Source organism: Apus apus, chromosome 4 (assembly GCF_020740795.1).
Source record: "Apus apus isolate bApuApu2 chromosome 4, bApuApu2.pri.cur, whole genome shotgun sequence".
In the NCBI taxonomy this organism is placed as follows: Eukaryota; Metazoa; Chordata; class Aves; order Apodiformes; family Apodidae; genus Apus; species Apus apus.
The window spans coordinates 62,420,780-62,442,452 of record NC_067285.1 but is presented as its reverse complement, the minus strand read 5'-3'; the positions used below and the strand labels follow the sequence as shown (position 1 = coordinate 62,442,452).

Genomic DNA, 21,673 nt, shown 5'->3' with positions numbered 1-21,673 from the left:
AAAAGTTTCTGAGCCAAAGTCACTCTTACTTCCCTTGATGAGTGACACAGCGAGTGAGAGCAATTATCCCTAAATTTAGCTGTTCTTTTATGCTCAATCTGATGTATACTGCCCCCAAATATTAACTGAATGGCTTCTAAAAATCAAATTGCAGTGTTGGGAAACTCCTTGCATGCTAGTCAGTTCAGCTATGCTGCTCAGTATTCATGGCGTGGAACAGACTGCCTGTGCCTATTGTTTTTGGTCCCAGATAAAATCTCTGAAGGCTTTGGCAGCCTCAAGCTCTATTGAAGTCCTTGGGCTCTGCAGATGCTCACAATTTTATTATGTTGCTGTTAAAAGTGTTAGGATTTTCAAAGGCCTAACCACCAAATATTGCAAATAGCAGTAGCAAAATCTTTTCATTTTGTACAAACTAGTGTGACCTGGAGACCATTCCAGCCTCCAAATGTACATCTGTCCAAGCAAAGAGTTGCCAGAAACAAGTAACAGGGATACTGAGACCATTGCTCAACAACTACAGCCATTATTTTGCAATATTTATTGAGTTCTGCAGGAGGTTTCCTGGGATCAGAACTCAGTTGGTTTAGTAGCAATATTTTCAGTTGTGTCATACGGATTATTTCATTTCAGAATTGCAAGTTGCAGGTCTTGCAGCACTGCATTTGCATGCTGCCACCTACAGCAAAATGCCATGTCATTTGATTCCCAGCTGTACCCACCGTGAGTCTCCCTGGTTATCTGTCACTATCAAGGGGAAGTGTCTGGGCACCTTTCCTATTCCACCTGGTTGACTGAACATTATGCATCCAAGTGCCTTATTTTCAAAACTTTTTCTTGAATGTTTAGGTGTAAGCTGTCTCAAGAGAAGCATGCATATATATATATATATATATTTGCCACTTTAACCAGTTTTGTAGAAATGACACTTGGGGATTTTTAAGAGGACCTTCCTATGTATTTTCCTCACCTATGCAGATCTCTGAGACACAAGTACGGTCAGAGGCTTTTTTCTTATATAGCTAAAATATATGTTGTGGGTTTTTTTAAAATAGATTTGCCTATCTTTCCAGAAAGATCTACTCTCTTAAGCAGCAGATAAGAAAAATAATATGGATAAAATAACTGGGGAGAAATGGGAAAGGACATTTCATATATTTAATCTTATTATACATTTTTCTACATTAAAGTCAACAAGCTGCAGATATATTCTGCTACAAAGCTTTGTGTAAGAAATATCTCTCTAAGAAAATACATCTCATTAAACATTTCCTGTAAATAAATTATCCCAAATAACTATGTTTTGCAAGAGGAAAAGTGGGGATAGGCCAATGATAAGAAGAGCTAAAGATTGCCGAGAGCTCATCCCTGCAACCCCTCTACTCAAGCTGGGTGTCATTCTCTTTTTAATATGCAGTCACAATGAGAGCAGTAGAGTTCCTCTGCTGGGCACATGCTGTGTCAGCATAAATAACACTTGCAAAATTAGTTCCTGTACTTTTTTCAGTAGCTTGAAATTATGCTGTTTCTGAGCCTTATTCCCATTTCAGTTACACTGAAATAAGCAGAGTTGCAAAGACAGGACTGCAGGATACAACTGAGTGAAACTGTCTGAAAACCAGAAGACGTCATGTCTCTGAGCAGTCCCCTCTAGGTCAAGAAAAACTAACTCCAGGAGGGGAAGAGGTGTGTGAAATACTCTTCTTATTTCTACCCTTATGAAAGATAAAGGCAACATAGCTGAGGTCTGTGTTCTAATAAGGAACTCTGCATCAGGTGGTGTAGCTAAGCTATAGCTTTAAAATAACCACTGCTGGAGACATGTCAGTGGAAAGAGGTGTCTTAGGTATGGGTGACGTGTTCTTCAACATTAAACTACATACGGGTGTACCCACATTGTTCAGAACTGAGTAAACAGAAAAGGCCCTTGTCTTACAAAACATGAAAATGGGTAATTATAAATGGGTAATAGATCAATTATAGAATCAGGCTTCTTTAAAGAAGTATCAGTCTCTGTTTATCAATGTCTATACAAAGGAATACTTGCAAATAAGTAAAATGAAAAAAAAGTTTGAAAAGACCTGGGAGACAAGTCAAGAGGCTGTCCTTTTTGCAACCAGTACACAAAGAGCATAGTGTTGTCAGTTGGTTCCACAGTCCATGCACTTCCATCATTCCTGGTAGGACTTTCCAGGCTGAGAGGACATCGAGTTCAGGCTGGTATCCAGTGACATGGCATGATGTTTAACAAGTCATTTGGGGTCATACCATCTTCATACATAGTTTTCTGCAAGAGAGGAGGTGCTCACAAGACCCAACGCCTGTTTCTTTCTGCCTCTAATAAACAAATCCAATATTCTTCTGCAGAGTGCCACCAGTAGCCTGTTGCTGCTAATAAAGTGTAAAAATTTGAGTTTGTAGGAGTATGTTCTTAACACCTCAACAAAGTCTACATCATCTGTTACAACAGAAACAGTGACACAACTTCATAGCTCTTTATGTTCGGCACATCGGTGCTCTGCTATTTCATTTGGAAATGTCAATAATGCAAGTATGCTTAGGCAAAGAAAGTATATTTCGGACTAAGGAGCAACTATAATTCTGGATTCAGCATGCACATTTGCATCATCTGTTCAACCCAATCTATACTAGCAGTAAACTGAGGCAAATACAAGCAATTAAGAGCCATACTACGACACTGAACTACATAAAGCATTTCAATTTACCTATGTATAGGAAAAAAAAACAACCAACGCAACCCTGTTTAAATTCCTGCTCTTACAGAAACCGCTACTTTCTTGAAGTTGTGAGATGGCAAGTTTTCACCTCTCTCATGAGAGCCTGTGAAACAGCACTCTTGTCCTGCAGGAGCGCTTGCTTTGCTGAAGCCTCAGCCCTGAATGACAAGGGCTTGTGGACATTCACAGTAACTTTATTTCCATTTCTCACACCTGCAATATGACCAATAATGGGTTGACAGATGAGTCTTCCCAGCAGGCACTGCTTCCTATAAGAGTACAATTCATACAATGTATTTAGCAGTCATTACCATGCAGGAAACCCCTCTGTAGCCCTAACACTGAACCCCTGAAACATCACAGAACAACACAGCAAGGTAAGCAACGTTAATTTCCACTGGTTTGCGTACTAGCATTTCCCACACACTGTAGCAGTTATTTACAGAAAAGCTGAACAGTAGAACTCCAGCTGCACTTGTGTTTACCACCAGCTCAAAAAAAAGAAATGCATTTGGTGTGACTTCTACTCCTACTCTGTTACTTTAGCCTTTCTGCTTTCATTTGCAGTCTTCATTTCCCACCATGACGTAATGCATTAAAGACATAAAGCCACAGTCACTTAATACTATCTTCCCAATCCTCATTCAGATTTTCTGGCACACATGAAGTCTGGATTTAGAAGAGGAGGTCGCATCTTTCCATACTTTGCAAGACAGCCCTTTGGCACAGTCACATCTTTGGAAAATCTCCAATCCATGGGAGCCTTTCTTGCGCTGTTTGGTGCACACCTCTCCCTGATGCAACACAGGCTTGCAAATTTTGGTCCAGAAATGACGAGCACAGCAGTGTCCCTCAATACAGTCTGATGACCGTAGGCAGGGATCGCCTTCGTGTCCTAAAAAGAGCAACCAAACTATTTTACCTCATGGGAAAATGTGAAAGTACAGATTCAGTGCAGGCTGATGCAAATGAAGCTCAGAAAAAGGGAAGATCATATTTCCATCTGTGGCTATTTGACGGATATAAACACAAGGGAAGATATTAATTAGGAAAGCTTAAGGGGATAATTAAGGAGATCTTCCATAAGACTTAGTAAAGACAAATTCAGCTACAGGATTGTAAACAGAATGACAAGTGTTTAATTACATGACTGTTGCAAGAAGAGGATGTGTGTGGTCTTGCACAACTGAAAAATGGATTGTTAGCCCACCTCTGACACAGAGAATAAAGCAGATGCAATTTCAATCACAGGAACCATTGGCTGATGTTACATCACTTTTTTTGAGTCAGGCAGTGAACAGACATTTACTCTTGTGATCTGACTGCCTATTTCTGTTTGCATTGCTGTATCTTAACAGCAATAACATGATTCATAACATGAAGGAACAAAGCACTGTAGTGCAAACGTGATCTTACCTTTTATGTGTGACAGCTTAGAGCGTGGCCTCCCAAGGTGGTGCCATCCCAAATCCTTGCTGGCATAATGACCGTTCTTCTTGTTGCGTGGCCCTTCTAGAGCAGGGATGTGAGGTGTGAGAATGCTTTCGGTTACTGGTATGCAAATACCTGCAAGGAAAAGAGAGTCAGTCAAAGATCTGAACAAGAGGAAAAGCAGCCAAGAGATATATACAGCCCAGGATCAGGAAAGTGCTGGGGCTTGGCTTCAGTGGCACTCATCTCTAATCACACCTCTCTCCCTGATTCCCAGCACCTAACTTCACTGCAGCTCTACTTCACTCATGGTCAGAGAGGCTTGCTGTCACTCTGGCTTTATAGTCTGAGCACCCAGAGACTGCCTTGTGGATGTTTCTCTTCAGTCTCCAGAGGAGAGTATGGGAATGCAAACAGTGTGCTTATATCCTCCTCCCAGGGAGAGTATATCAAGCATTCATTTCTCTTCTGCTTCCTTAAAAATATGGATTCTGTGCAGTTTTTCCGTGAATCAAACCACATTGAATGTGTGCTGTGATTTCAGTCAGCAGCAGCATCGTTTTTGGGTTTCCCCATCTCAAAATAGGAAAAAGTCTGGTAGCACACAAGCCTTGAATATAAAATGCTATTAAAGAATATGGAGTGGAATTAAGCAGAAGATTAAGTTTTCTTGGTTTAGAAAAAGATGCACAGTCACCAAATCAAACATACTGTTGCTGGAAGCATTTGGAGATGCTATCAAAATACTGGTTTTATGGAGGAAACGGCTGACGTACCGTTGTTGCAGCGGTTCCCAGGGCAGCACATGCCATCTCTGTGGCAACGCTTCTTCTTCCGCCGGCACATCATGCATGCAGATGTTGCTTGATGAGGACTGTGACAGTATCGCCCAACTTCGCATTCCTTATCGTTGGTACAAGGATAGGCCTGGTGGGTAAAAGAAAGGTTGACAGTGAAGCACTGCTTTGAACAAGGAGTGTATGCAGCCCATTAAAAAATGAGTTTAAAAAAAAAAATCAACTACCACCACTGAAACACCCAAAGAAACCGGTAATTAAGATGCAGGTAGGGGTGCTTCACTGCAACCATGCTGCAATCTTTAAGATCATGCAGCTGGTGAAGTTGTATCTGCTTAAAGAATGAGAGAGATACAACCAGCTCCCTGGTGGTTTCATCTTTTCTTGCCTCAAACATGTTGGCACAAAATAACTTGTATTTTTGTGGGTTCATAGAACCCATAAAATAATTTGTTTGGAAGGGCCCTTTAAAGTAATCTAGACCAACCCCCCTGCTGTGAGCAAGGACATCTTCAACTGGATCAGGTTGCTCAGAGCCCCATCCAGCCTGACTTTGAATGTTTCCAGTGACAGGGCTTCTACCACCTCTCTGGGAAACCTGTTTTACTGTTTCACAACGTCATTGTAAAAAAATTCTTCCTTATATCTAGTCTAAATCTACCCTCTTTTAGTTTAAAACCACTACCCCTTGTCCTATCGCAACAATCCCTGCTAAAAGGTTTGTCCCTGATTTTTTATAAGCCCCATTTAAGTACTGATAAGCTGCAATAAGGCCTCTCTGGAGCCTTCTCTTCTCCAGGCTGAGCAACTCCAACTCTCTCAGTCTGTCCTCATAGGAGAGGTGCTCCAGCCCTCTGATCATTTTTGTGGCCCTCCTCTGGACCTGCTCTAACAGATCTATGTCTTTCTTGAGACATGGAAAAACATGGCTTCCAGCCTCTAATTCATGGACAAGAACTTAAAACTCCACAGCGAAGAATAAAAAAAAAAAGCCATAAAATTCCTCTCAGTCAGTAAAAATCCTGAAATACACCCTTCAATAGATAAAATTTTAATTTTAACTCCAAGGAAATACTTTCTTTTGGTAGCTGCCAAACACACTGATGGATAATTCACTGTTCTCACACTGGTTCACACCACTTGTTCGCACAACATGGGTTCAAGTTCCTTTGCAATTGCACTACTTCCCACTGGGCCACAGTAGTTGGACCCTTTGGAAGTGAACAAACATCACGGGTCAGCATTTCACTTTGATAACCTTTACCTATGGGCTTAGTGCACTCCTTCAGACTTGCACCTGCTAAACAACACCCTACAGTGAAGCATCAGGCACAAACTGTCTTGCACGTCTAATTCCCTGCAAGCAGACACACTTATATACGTCTCCTATATTCATCAAAACCAGCATTACCTTACAGAAAAGCTAACTTTTAAAAAGAGGATGTGAAAGCACTGAATTCTCGCACAAAGAGACCGGAAGAGAAGTTTATTCCTACAAGGGGAAAAGACATTATGTTTTAAGGAGGCCAAACAACACACACTGCCACATTCCAGGATCCTTTCTGCTGACTCCCACACAGCTACAACTCTGCTTTCTATCTGCATCTAATTTTGCTGCCTATTAAATTAATGAGAGAGAGATATATATATATATTTTTTATTCCTCAAAATTGTACTTAAGGGATTAATTTTGATTAAAAAATAAGAATAAATTGATGGCACTTTCTGGAAAACTATGCTTATACCTCCTCAACTGATTTTCTCCAGCATTTTAAATAAATCAAAGTATTGCTTTTACTGTTTTGAAAATTACTCTGGTAATTAATAACCACAAGCAAAAAGTTCAACTGACTAATTTTCAGTGTAGGCTGATTACTTTTCTAATAACATTTTACATACAGGCTTGATTGTGTTGTTCTTGGAAAAGAAAAACTTGGAGGCTGTTGAGAATTTATTCAGAACATTGTTCTTCTAGATGGAGAACTTGTTTCTCTGTCTTTGTGTCTTTCTGTTGAGAATCACAGAAGAAAGAAGAGGTCTGATAATAAAACCAAGTGTTGTTAGTGGGAGGGGGAACCATGTCGTTTCCCATGTGAATTCATTAGTTGTTCTCTTTGTCATAACTTACTTTTACAGTACCAAAAATGCTGGCTGAATATTTCCCAAGTGCTGCTGCCCCATTATTTCTGCCCTCTGAATATGTGTCTTTGAAGAATTATTCCAGAGTGCAGCTGTTTGAAGTAACCTGACCTGTGTTTAAGTTTTTCTCCCTTAAGAACAAACATTTCCTCCTGAGTACATCCTCAAGAGGATGAACATCAAAGGCAACCAAATCTTTAAGCTAAGAGTAGCAATAAAAGACAAATGCAAGCACTCACCTGTATGGTACTCTTAAGGCAGAAGTGGAATCCTATCTATTCTAGCAAAGCAGAACTAAAGTGCTCTCCTCTCAATCTCATCACTCCTTTCCCTCATTTTTCCAGCAAGAAGTCATTAACACTGACTTGCAATTTATGATACAGTTACCACAATAGTAAGGCATCCCTGACTTAAACTCACTAAACTAAGGATCTTACCATGCAGAAAGCGATTTTTATGTAAGTCTGTGAGTGGCTATAATGAGTTTGGAAAATACTAACACTGCTAGCTGAGGGAAAGGCAAATAAAAAACAGATGAACCAGCTAAAACCTGGAGATGAAGGCATTTTAGACCCTTGTCTGTCATCAAGACCTTCATAACCGCATCTTTTTTCCAATATAGGCATGTGGTATACACCTGCAACTTGTCAGCAAGAAGCCTACTTGCAGTTTTCTTTTGGTTCCTCAAATAGCTTTTAAAAAAAAGAGTTCCCTGATCCTGAATGGTGCTAATGAATGCTCTCACATACCATATATAGTGTCTGGTTTACTTTTGGCTTTTAGGCTGAGTGACATGTAAAAGATATGCATCTAATTGCCAACTCTCATCTCTGTCTTTAAGAATGGTAAAAGTAACAAAAGGCAATATTTGCTTTAAAAATTGCCAAGGAAAGTGATGCAACTCAGCCTTTAGTCCCATCCTAAATAATGACACTTTTCAAATGAAAAAAATAAGCCAAAACATTCACCTACCTAAGGCAAATGACTGCAGCACATCAAAAAATAGTTTTGTGTGTTACACGTAGTTCAGACAACAACCACCAAGACCATTCAAAACCCCAGAAGAGCAGCTGCCAGCCAGCTATATGAAAAACTCTCTTGCAAATGCTTGATGCCATCAATTGCCTTGATCTGTCTTCCAAAACCACCATCCATTTGATATGCTAGCTATCAATCACAGCAAGCTTGAAACAAAAATGCCTACATAGCCTTGTGTCTGTCGCCTACTCACTAGACATTCAGTTTATCACTCCATTTCCCAGCAAAGCAATTTCTGTCCCTGGAGAGCATTCAGTATTAAAACACAAAAATAAACCAAATAATATAGTGTGTATAGAACCTTGGCTCACGGCGGGGAAATGTGTTCATAATTGTCCCGTTGTTGGCAGTAGCTGACCCAATCTATGTATAAATACACAGATATAATTTTAAAATACAGAATAAAGAAAACAGACTAGTAAAAACGTACATGTTAACAATTGTCTGTGCGTGAGTCAAGGTTTTCAAAATCTACGCCACAGTGCCTGAAACAGGGTCTTTACGTTTAGAGAATTGTAGAGAACATTTCCTATATACAATTCAAAGACACAAATCAGTCCCAGATGGAGAGGGGAAAAGCAAGCTGTAAACCAGCTCTACTTCCCCAGCAATGATAACTAATTCTACAAGGCACATCATCCCTTCACATTCTTCAGCTATTCATATCATTTTCTGATCGTAAATCTCTACCCGCTAAACACAGCTTTGATATCATGGGAAACCAGATGAAACCGAGATAAAATATGTAGCACTCCCTGAAGCTGCATTTGTACAATGTTATTTAATTTTTTAACCCAGATTACAGGCAATCAAGTCACTCGTAGCATGACATAAACTAGATTTGCCTGCGATGAGTCTCATTTTCAGAATTTGTTGCCTGATTAAGAGCACTGCTTGCTGACATGCTTTCTCCTCGCTCATTCCAATTACTTTTGTATCCTTGTATAAAAGATACTGTTAAATGTGTGCTCAAAAAGGTACAGCAAAGTAGTACTGGATTTCTGCAATGCTGGAGGACTCAGGCTAGGTACTTAAATGGGTACTGCTCATGCTGTGCCAGGATGTCCCCTGCATCAGTCCACCAAGATTGACCTTTACCAGCCAGGGGACAGCAACACATTAATGTTAATATTTTCCCATTTTCAGAACAAGAATATGAATCTCCATTCCTACCCTTCCTGAATTTATATTCAAAATGCCAAGAGCAAATGACAGAAATACTCGATGAAAACAATGCAGATACTAGAGGAGAAAAGTTGAGGGGGTTTATAGTTGAACAAGTCCTTCCAGGAGTACTACTGAGGCTCTTCCTTTTGTATTAACTTCACAGTGAGGTTCGAGAAGGGACTGACAATCTAACTTTTGTGACCAAGTGGCTAAGGCCATTCCCTTCATTTGAGAAGTGCTGAGGAGGGAGTGAGGTTTATTTCTATCTTTGTCTTCCCTTTTTGGCAGAGGAGATCTAACTTAGCAACTTTTCTTGGTGCAATGAGGCTTTCTTGATGTGTTTGCTGGAGTCATTTACTATCTCTCATATTCTACACGGTCATCCTGAACCACAGAGTTTCACTGTAAGCTGGATCAATACAAAGTGGTGGGATTGTTGCGCTATGGAGTCAGTCAGTCCGAGTTTGTCTGTCTGGCACTATAAAATGTAATGGAGAAGTGCTCTAGGGGGAGAGTAACACAGACGCTGTAACGTGCTGAAGGGTGAGTTGACTGATGGCAGACACACTTCATTGAGCTTTGGGAGATAAGGGCTTGAATTTCGGCATGGCCTCCAGCAAATATTTGAAGATATATTCCTGGACAGTGTCTTAGTCATCAGGCTCTCATTTGCTCATATGATGTCTCACTTACTTTTATGCTAAAGCTACTCCATGCCATACTAGCTGACTATGTCAGAGAAAGGCAGGAAGAGCCACTGGCATTTTTACCTAGACTGTGTCATCACTTATCCAGCACAAGCCGTTCTAGACCCTGCTGGCTTCAGACCCACCTTCAAAGCTGAGACAAGCTGTGTGTAAGTAAGTGATTTGGTGGAAGAGATATCAGTAGTGACTCCCTTAGAAGCACTTTCTTTAAAAAAAAAACAACACCACATCGTAAAGTCCAAGTGCAGAGTCAGTCCTGGCAGGAGATCATGACTACTACCACTCCCAGCAGAAGAAACAGTGTGGAGGTTATTCATTACCTTATTACTGTGGATGCTGAGCAGCACTCAAGAAGACAACTGAAATCTCATATACCACATAAATGACAATATTACTGTGTTTACTGTACTATACACTCAGCCAGCTTCTGTCTCATACAGTCATCCCATGATGGTACTGGGGACTGAGCTGAAGAACTGAAGGACAGCTACAGCCAGTTGTGCAGCTGGGAAGTAAGAGCTCTGTAGAGCTAACAGGTCAATCCATCACTCTGTCCTACTGGGCAAAGAGGCAGTAGCTATGGCAAAGGCGCAACAAGTGGCTCAAGAAAATGGACGTATACGTTGTCCCAGGAATGGTCTTGCTTCCTAGCGTACTAGCAGTGTTTTAGAAATAAAATTTAAGCTACTACTCAGAGCCTTGAACATACAGAATCCCTAGTTATTAGTACCCTTCACAAACACCTGTGCCACTAGGTTATGCTACCACATCCAGCAGAAACGTCTTGTCTGCTGTCAAAAGACTTCTCTTTTATATCACACCTATAAAATATTTTCTAATCACACCATGCCTGTGAGACAGTTTACCACAAATGAATTGCTACTGGAACTCAGTCTATCACTCACTTGTTACTCAAGGAACAAAAAGTTATTTTCTTTATTTCAATTAATTATACTTTTATAAATTTTAAAATAATTACTGTAAAGGAGGTATAAGCTGATGTCTCCAGAGCCAGTGTACTAACAAGGTGATCATAAGTGGACTGAGCCATAGGCAAGAGGACAGAGTTTCCACTCTCCACATAAGAGATGAACAATAGAGCTTGTTTGCCCTTTAGCCTCAGGGCTGAACATATTGCTTAATATTCCACAGCTGCCAGACACAATGAAGCAACCAACTGGCTCAGTCGTGGTGAGAGCCTCTCCGTCCCATCCTGCATTGGACGGGACAGAATTATCTTTCTGAGCATGAACTTGGTCTCCATAGAGCAAACATTTGAAATAGCCACAGGGGTGCCAGGTCTGCTTTTGCTTTTCTCTCTCTCTGAAGAATTAGCTAATCCAAAGCAAAAGCATGACAATAAATTAGCAAATGCAAACATATGCTTTAACCAAATAGCCTGTTGTCAAGACTAATTACAAAGAATGTAAGCTATTGTTTGGATCCTTGGTTGGGCCTGATTCTGAGTTGAGATTTCAAATTTGAGTTGGCTTTTAGCAGATCAGCATTGGTGGGACAGCTGAACACCTTCAGAGCTAGATGAATACATTACATGTGGGATTTGTCCCACTTGCCTCTTTGGAGTTAGAATGAAGATCCTCTCTACGAAAGTCAAGGAGAAGACCTAACACCATCTCATACCTCTGCAACAATGGAAATAAAAGCTCTTCATTCAGGTCCACATAAATGTGACAAAGCAAAATGGAGGGGGGAAGCCAAAGTTTTAAAAAACAAACTCCCACCTCTTCGTGGGTGTTCTGTTATTTTTTTTTTTCCTGCAAGGCAATCAAACTACTTTCTGATAGCTTCTCAAGTGTCTTCAGACAAATCCATGCTTAACTGATAAGCTTCAGCTTAGCGTTCTTCCAGCTGCTAAGCGAACATGTACATTAAGATATGAATGGGAAATTACTGTTGTTTACTACTATTTTGTTCTTAATCTCAAATGAGAAGAGAGTTTATCAGCAGCCATCTGGAGCAATGCAGTTTTCCCACAGCACTGCTGATGTTGCTTTTTTCTATTCTTAGCTCAACACAAGCATAGATGATAGCAGGGGATCTCACTGTACACAAGCAGAAAGCCGTGGTTAATTTATCCCATGGAGGAAATCATGCTGTGCTCTCAGACAGCTCCAGACATGGATCCTGTCTCAGACTGATCTCACCAGAAACTCCCAACTCTCAGTGACTGCTGTGGCACAGACCATTCCTGAAAGCAAAACTCGCAGTAGTTGAGATGAAACAGATTTACTCTGTGCAGTTGCCATGACAAGTTTTAACAGTTCAGTTTTTCTCACTGAGCCTCCTTCTTGTTGAAATAATGCATCTATGACCCATTTCTCTGCCAGACCAAGTGAGAAAAGCATCATCTTCTGCCTCTAGCTGAAGCACAGGCACTTTATTCTAGTGATAACTTATTTTTAACTCTTCACCTTAAAGCAACCCTGCTGTTCATGAGGTTTGATTCACAGAGTTCTACATCATGGATACATATCCTGCACCCTCCAAAGATCATTCGTTCTAACTGTGTGGCTCATGGCCCCAGAAACCTGCATTATTGAGACTATAAATATTCATGTTTCAAAGTAATACTCGAACCAATGCTAGGCCACCAGGAGAACAACATTTCTAAAACATGCAGTAGTCCAGCTCTTATGATTTGCTAGAGCCAAAGAAAACTCAGATCTTAACAATCAAAAACCAAACCTCACTGAGGTCCCCCTGGACCAACAAGGCCACAGGAATCACATGGATCTTGACTCAGGCTTCCCTCAACCCAACAAAAATGTCACGGAAAAAAACTTCCTATTCTGCAAGTGGTGAGCAGCAAAAGTTGTGCGGGGAGCTGCGCTTAGGGGGAGTGTGTAGCTGCACCTGGGGAAAACAGCAAACACCGTAAAATAAACACAGAAACCATGTTGCCCTGTTGCACACAGAGCTAGCCAGTGTGAGTGGTGCCTCTTCCAGTGCAGACAGAAAACCTCCAAATACTTTTCCTATATGAAATCTCACTCGTACTGTGACCCTGTGTGATCTCCTGGCCCATGGCGTAGATTTCAACAAGAATTTTAGGTCTGAAGCAGAATCTCTTATTCAGCAACTTATAATTCAACACTTTTTCTTAGAGAACTACCTACATGTTGTGTCCTACTGGGAAGAGGCAGCATCTCATTAAAGCTGGCCTTGGCTGCAGGAGGATGTACAGAGTAGGTAATCTAAAAGACTGCAAGTGGATCAGTTAAATTCCTGGGTAGATACTACCACCTGAATAAGACTTGCCTTAATTCAGTGCATTTTACATGCCTTGTGAAAATATAAGCACAAAGGTTTAAGGCACTTAAAGTAATGCACCTTACTAGTTTATTCAACTTGAATCACTGTCATTTCCTCACCTAGCTAAAACCTGGAATGCGTTATATTTCCAAATTACTTAAAGAGCAGTCTACTATGTCCAAAATATGCAGAGATGTATGTTTATACCACTGAACAGCATAAAACTGTCACCAGGACACAGCATATACATCGTAGTTCCCAAGACAGCACAGTTATGGATCTTCTGGTTCTGTCACAACTTCAAGGCAAATTAGCAACCTTAGATCCATGTTGGTGTCACTGTTGACACACCCTTTCAAAAGAAACATACTCTGCACACGCCCCATGCACACTGCATACACAGATGCTCAGGTTTTCCTGACATAGCAGTGCTTCCTTCTTTAACATTTGGAGAGACCATGAGCCTCCTCTGCTGCGTGATTTTGAAGGAGGCTTCCTGCTCCATAGAACTGGTACCTTAGAGAAGATATGATTAAGGAAGGTTCAAAAGTTTGGGGAACAGTCAGTTAAACCCCAAATTTTATGGTATTTGTCTCCATGTTTATGATTCATATTGCCTGGTGAACTACCAGCCACAGCATTACGACAGAGAGCATCAAAACAATATTAGGTAATCTTTGAAGTCAACAGTGTAGTACTAAATCAATGTGACAAGGAGCCTCTAGGTCTTGATTTTATGTCATTTTCGAATGCCTCACCAAAGAATGCTTGAAGAATAAAGGTTTGTTAACACACACTTTGTTCTATGTCCAGCCTTTTCAGCAGACTGTTCTTGCCCTTTTATCTCTGCCTTTTCCCTACTCCTTTTCTGATGGTTTAGCTTTCTACTTTTGTCTCTAATTGGCTATTTATCATCTGTTCCAAAGTGAGATTCTTCTGGCTTTTTGAGCAACACATTTATATGGCGATAGATGAACAGTGTGTTGCCAAAACCAGTTTCCCCTCTGGATCTATTAACTCTAGAAGCATGGCGGTTTTTATTAATATAAGAATACTATCCAGATGGAAACAGCTAACAGACCCTATGGCTCACAAAGCACTGAGCATTAAACCACAGGTAGATACTCAGATATCATGATTGAGAGTAGAAGAACACTGCTGGGAACTGGCAGTAAGTTACTGTTCTAACACCTGGGTCTGAATGTCCCCAAATCACGATGCACTTTCAAGGTGGAGCTTTTATTGGGAGCCATCTCTGCGAGCATGCACTCACAGCAAGGAAAATGAGGTAACAGCTTTACCTTCTTTAGCTTATTTACCTTCTTTAGCATAGCTACTAAAGAAGTAAACTTACTTTGCTTTTAAACATTCACAAAATCTAGAAAAAGCAAGGGGGGAAACCCTGTCTTGCTGAAGCTAGTGCAAAAACTCCCTTTGTCTGCTAGGGTGCCTGCAGAGAGTATGCTTCCAGGTTATAAACATTTGTGCAGCATCTGCAGTCCTCACCCTGGAAATTACTCTTAGGTATTCCTTGTAGAATACACTTTGCATTGCAGAATAGAAAGCATTTAAGACACTAGTTTTCAAAATGCAGTTTCTCTGGCTCTCATGTTTAAAAGGACAGGCCTGAAAACATGAGTTCGTGTCAGCTGAAGAGACAGCCAGATGCCGTGTGTCTGAGAAGGATGAACCACAGTCTCCATCTCAGCAGACTGCTGACTGCAATCTAACATTCTTACTGAATGTCAGCTTTATTGTCTGTCTCCCTGATGGGCATTTATGTGAGAACACCTGGCTCATAGGCCTCTTTCAATCCCCAGTTCTTTCTCTTTGCATCAGAAATCACCACTGTCATCTGATATTCAAAAAACACCTTCCCTCTTCCTGCTCCGCATGAGCCCCTCTGCAACATGATGGCTGTGACTGACCCATTGCAAGGGAAACTGAGAGGGACCAAGCACCTACAGAGAAATTAAATCAGACATCAAAAATCAGTCAGCCCATTTTTAATATCAGAACAAACAATGCCAGGGCAGCTGCACCAGCTCCCACTTCTCCCACAGAGAATTCAGAGATGTGGCCAAAGAAGTTAATTAGTTTTAAGGACAGGGAAGGAAAGAAAAAATAAAAATATTCAGAGTCTGAGAAACAGGACAAGTCAATAACAAAACTTGGGGCTTTCCCTTCATAACAACAGGAAGAATTACAATACAAGAGAGCAGCCCCTCATTCTGACTCATCCTAGGAGCAGTTATGCCTATATGAGGAGCCAGCAGTGCTGGTGTAGTGGGACTACCTGTAAAAGAGAAGCTGCCCTGGGAAAGTACTTGGTCACAGCCTCCTGAGGCTGCAGGCAACCTCTGTGGTTAGGCACAGGCAACCTCATATTCAGCTGACTCCTCAGTACAAGTAAGAGGAAAAGTTACCATACTGAACTATTAAGGCAAATTATCAGACTTTACTCAAAGGAGGCCAAAGATGGCAGAAAAGCAAAGGACCCCTACCAGCAACACTAAAAAAATCATTGTGTTCTTATTATATGATTAAATTAGAGCTGCCTACCCAACTTCAGCCTGTGGTAAATAATGTAGCGATCAAGGTTTCAACACTATTTACTCTTTTCTTTTAAAATGCTCCTGGTTAATTTTGCACAAACAAGAAAACAGGAACAACACAGCAAGGCAAGAATAACTTGTGAGTAAAACCAGATGAGCACTAGCATATTTACATAGTGTAATGATTTCACTACTAATTCAAACAAACCCAGGCCCCAATTCTCAGAAGATCAAGCTGAGCACATGCAGTCCAGGAAGCAAGAACAGGGTGGCTTCAGACCACAATTTTATCTGCAGCCCCTGAGACTGCTCTTAGGTTCAGTCTGCAATTGCCACTGAGGGACACCACCTTTCATTCCAGACATTGTACTCCAAGTACACCTTCTTCTCCTGTGGGCCCCTTTCCATTTTCAAGCAAGACTTCCGTCAGTACTAGACACTATAACACAGAAGAGGAAGGACAACAGGATCCCCAAAAATATCTAATTCCTAGGAAAAAACATCTAATATAATAGAAATTAGAGGGGAAGTAAAGGGAGGGGAAAAATAATCCAGACTCAGGTCCACTGCCTACAGGGAACAGTCATCTCTTGATAAGCGTACAACAACAACAACAATTCCAAAGAAACAGGAATAACCCCATGCAATTTCTGAATCAAGCCAAAATTGATGCTGGCCTATTATAGCCATTGTCAGCATGCAATTACCTCGGATTCTAACATTGAGTTAACAATAAATCTGTTCTCCACCCTCAAAGTAAGCTGTTCTGCAGTTGAGGCTTGTATTTATGCTCTTCCCTGCTATGTTTTACCATATCTTCTGAACTTACATTTACAAGCACTCTCTTCTTGTCTGAAAATAATATTCTTTATGTGCAGTTATGGAATCTCTTCTTTGTTCCTAGATGTCTTGGATGTTGATCAACAAAACGTCATTAAAAACTTAATCCTCTACGCTTGGCACTACATCAGTCTGAGAGCAGTTTTTTTGTAACAGCCTTTGGAATAAATATCCATTAAAGTTTTTCTTTTCCTTATACGGGTCACCCACACTTTATAGTGGGTGGCCCTTTCATTGATCCCGTTACTATATTTCCACTTCTAAAGCTAAGCCAGATGCAGCAACCTGATACTACTTTTTAGTTCACGCAACTTTACTGTAATGAAAACTTCCGCATATATCTGATACTTGTTAAGAAAGCCAAAGAAACAAGAACCATGGTAATATTGCACCACCTTCTTGACCACTTTTATTCTGCATGAGCTGGATTCTCCAGGGTACTGCATACTTTGTTAGCAAGCATTTTTCACATAGTCAACCCATATCTGAACTCCTCCTGTTGGTATTATTTGCATTATAGCCATGCCCAGAGTCAGTGTCTAGGTGTGATACTTTCTTCTGATTCTACATGATCAGTTCTTTCTACATCAGCAGACCAAGCAAGGGCAGAAGATTTCAAAGGTGTTGGTTGGTTGGTTTTTTTGTGGTTTTTTTTTTTGCTTTCTTTTTCCTTTTAAATAGATGGATGCAAGGTAGGAAAGATTAAATGCCTTAAGAAGTTCACAATACACAAATAATTTTCTTCAGCCCTCACCCATTTATAGATGAGTCTTACCTTTTTCTAAACTTGTAACCCTTCCTTTCAGATGTGCTAAATATAACTGTCTTTAACAATTATCTCCCCTATACTGAGGTAGAAACACAAATCAAGGAGGTCACATTCACCTGTCCAGTATGAAAAAGTGTAGTACTACTTTCTAGCCATACCCATGGAAGCATATGTTACATCAATAAATTTATTGCCTAAATCATATTTTGCAGATGAACTTACTCTGCCTATTTACAATTACAAAACAAGTCTTAGAGTATGGATATGTGCAGAGTTTTCCATAAACTCCACACTGAAACACATAATTGACCATGGCTATGTGATTATGGCAAAGGAAGATTTCCTTCCTTACTTTTTTCTAGAGTGTTTGCTGGAAGATGCAAAGGAGATATCGTTTGTTTTTCCTGTACTTCACATGCCACTCCAGAAGGGAGAAAAAAAAAAAAGTTTTAATAAGGAAGATGAACATGTTTATAAATGTCTTGGGTAGCAAGATTCCACTAGTAGCAGTGGAATTATTCAAATGCTTGATGTTATTTATATTTTTCTGCTTGTGAGAATCTAAGTGTATTTGTAATAGCTTACTGTACACAAAGCATGATTCATCTCTTAGGCAACAGTTTATTTTCCTAGTTAGATTGCAAGGAGGCAGAAAATCAGACTAGCCTGACATGCAAGAGAAGTACTTCGTCACAGGGATGTAATGAAGTAATACTAGATGGCCTTCCTCAGTCATGAGAAGGGTACTACCCAAGTCAGCCAATTCCTTTTCATTTTCCCACTCCTCAGATTCTCCAGGAGACAGGACTGCACAGAAGAGTTTGCACTTGAGACAAGTGAGACGGCACATTTCCCTGGCAAGGTGCCCTTTGCACCATGTCTTTAGCACTGAACTCTGAAGAGCACTCGGTCTCCAGGATTTCTCCCCACCTGTTCTGAACTAAGTCAGGTCAGTGGTGGTTACATATCTACTCCACTGAAAGAGCTGCAAAAACTGCTAGGAAGCTCTTCACATATCCAAGTGTCAAAATTAACTTTGGTGTTTGCATCTTTTGTGAAAACATGCAGAAAAAAAGCAGAAATCTGTGCCCTTTCCCACAGACCACTCAGTCCCAAAACAGGCACAATTCCCAGTGGCTTCAGAAGTTGCCCCCAAGTAGGAAAATGAGCTCAGAAAGTAACAAAGTGTCACTGTTATGAATGTATCCTAAATTTGTTGCATTTTCCTTGAAACTGCATTTGAAGGATCACATGGGATAGGAGCAAATGGCACTTTGCCTACTAAGAGGATCTCTTTAACGCTGGGTCACTGGGACACACACAGCCTTGCAGCTACTTGCTGCCTCATTAATTCAGGCATTTAGTTTCCTGGGAGTCATGTAAAATGGTCACCAGAATACAGTGGAGAGGGGTGCAACATCAGGTTTTGCCATCATTTCCTAAACCAGTTTCTTGCCAGCCTTCCTACATGCAGAGGATGGGAAAAGGGGAAGGAGTACCAGACTCTACAGTGTTGCTGCTGCAGTTTTGCATTTTGAGCCCTGTTCAGACCAGTATGAGTAGAAATGTCCCTCCCTGGAAATGCTGAAAAGCCATTGTCATTCCTATTGGTTTTTCCTGGTATCAGTGGCACAGAAGCTTTCAGCTTCTACTGCAGCCTGTTTTACAGGTGCTAATGCTCTTGTGTGTGGATGAGTGTGGATGCAAAGGCCAAAGGAAGAATGTCTCCTCCACCCCAAATGCCTGCAGGGAAGGAAGAGCTACTAGGAGTCCCAGTTCCCACTACGGAAACTGCTGCTGTAAAGCCTGCTCCAAAGCCTGGACTCTCTGAGGCCATGCTAGAGTTACACTTCTAAAATTTTTTTTTTTTTTTTTTTTTTTTTTAACATGTATAGGCACAGTGCATAGCAAACACTGGTTTTACTCCTGAAAACCTGTACTTGGTCCCTCTGGTGCACTGTTCTCATTTTAATCAACAGAACCTCATTTAAATGTGACACTTCAGGACTTGGCCCCTAAAGCAAGACAGTGCTCTAACTTAGAGGGTTAACGACTAGGATATATACTGTAAAGAGGTAAGATTTGTCACCCAAAGAAAAACATATATTTTCATCAGTATAATTAAACTGATTAGTCAAAATTCTTGGTTCAAGGGTGCAAGTCTATCTTGAGCTGCAACCATAAGGTATATGAATCCCTTAATACTTAGCTTAAGTTATAGATAGCACATAGTGCACTTAAAGGTTCAATTTAAGTTCTTTTATCCACATTTATTCAATAGAAGAGATTTTTTTCTCAAGTAAAACCAATGCAATCATGCTGAAGCCTACAGGTTGAATGTGTGAAAGAACATTGGGATCACTGACCCCAACATAGATACTGAGAGTAAGCCATGTCATACAAGTACCACTCATCAGCTAGGCCTCTGTATACCCCAGAATATTGCTTGAACATGAAAATACAACTGCATTGCTATTTTGACATTTTTCTAGAACATTCTGAGGTAACATAATCACTCTGCTCCAAAACATCCCTCTTCAAACCTTTTCTCATTTTTCCTCATCTTGTATTATCAAGGTTTGACCAGGTTTGATCATGAGATCTGGAAAAATAAAGAAACTCACGTTAATGCAGTTAGCCCATTTTTCTTTAACCAGAGGACCAATTCTGTCTACACATGCACCTTTGCAATCATTGACCTTGCTGTTTCTCTCCTGTATTCTTAAGCCCTAGTTAGAACACTTGGTGAAGAGAAATCAAAGGCACTGACAAACATCAGCGTTAACAGCAGTGCAACAATCTGCCACGCCAAGAAACTCCAGCTGTTCACTGAGTGATGGCCAGTAGGGGCTGTGTGCTAGAAGCACAGTACAAATACCTGGATCCTCCCCAACACCTCTTCCAGCTATTTATACAAACCTTTGTCAGCCTTCTTCCCTCATTTCTTTTCAGTGTCAGCTTCCTTTTACTCTTGGCTAAGCCCCAGTTGTTACCATATACCCCAAAAAGTTATTTATCTTAAAGTTTTGAAGTCAAAGTACATACGGAAATGAGAGTCTGTCTCAGGCCCATCTTTCTATGTAAAGACACACACAAATCTGAATGGAAAAATGCCTGCATGTTACAGATTTGCTGAGGATCGTGCAGTAGTACACTTATCATTCCTATCGGCTGTAACTCAAGAAAGACTTTGGAAAGTTCAAAAGAAAAGCAGCAAACTGTTGTTTTAATGAGGCTCCATTAGGCAGCACTCGGTTCTTGACTCTCCCAGGTCATTGTTTTCAGTAACAAGCTACATGAATAACAGCAAAGCTATTTGTACAGAGTTGGTTGCTCTCTGCCAGAGTGCTGCTTTTTAGATGTTCAATCCAGCACTGCTGTTATCTGCTCTGGGAGAAAAAAACAACAACACCAAAAAACAATGCAAATGACTGGAAATTTTGTGGTTGGCAAACAAAGGTGCTTTCCCAGCCAAAATCAGAACAAAGTTTTTAATTTATTTAGGAAATCAAAAGGCTAAAAAGGCATGTTCTTGCAAACACTCCCTAATGCGTGTAGTCCTTGCTGTGATAATATAATCCCATGGTTTTCTTTCGCTTCACAACAGATTTACTCATTAAAGACTTAACACATGAGTAAAGATTTGAAGAGCAGGTCATCAATACATAAGAGCTTAAAAATATTATGAAATGTAAATTATGTGTTAGTTGGAAGCTTTCACTTTAAGTTATTTTACAGCAGCTTGGACAAACTCTTGAGAAGAGCCATACCAATGGCATGGTTTGTTTGCGGAAAAACTAAGAGTGGGTGTGTCAATCTTTCTGAAACAGCACATCCACTCATCTATGTACACAGTAATGTCATGGTCTGACACCATCCTCAGAAATCCATTTTATACATCTGGAATAAAGTGCCTTCAAAGTTTAAATAATCTACTTCTATAGACTAATCAGGTCTATAAATATTTAAGTCATTAGACATATTTGCAAATCTAAAAATACTTTAAAAAACCATTACTGTATTCAGAAAAAGCAGCTGCAGAGCTCTACATAAATCTACTTTTTCTGCTTCCTCTAAGCAAAACCTATTCCAATTCCAGAGTTAAGATTCCAATTCAATACTACAGAACAAACAGACCCAAGAGAATAAACCTGATTACTTTTTGATCCTAAGCCTTTCTCCATAGGTAATTATGGTTAAGACAGCACTTACATTTAGG

General features: G+C 40.4%; 1 protein-coding gene across 1 annotated transcript in view; it reads right to left on the bottom strand.

Moving 5' to 3' along the window:
- Nucleotides 1-737: 737 nt before the first annotated feature.
- DKK2 (dickkopf WNT signaling pathway inhibitor 2) overlaps nt 738-21,673 on the bottom strand; it is a 45,464-nt gene continuing 24,528 nt past the window's right edge. Inside the window, exons 2-4 of the mRNA XM_051619659.1 lie at nt 4,946-5,096; nt 4,155-4,304; nt 738-3,633 (exon numbers count right to left, since the gene is read on the bottom strand). Coding sequence (XP_051475619.1) covers nt 3,383-3,633; nt 4,155-4,304; nt 4,946-5,096 — 552 coding nt within the window. The 3' untranslated portion in view covers nt 738-3,382. The remainder of the gene's footprint in view (nt 3,634-4,154; nt 4,305-4,945; nt 5,097-21,673) is intronic.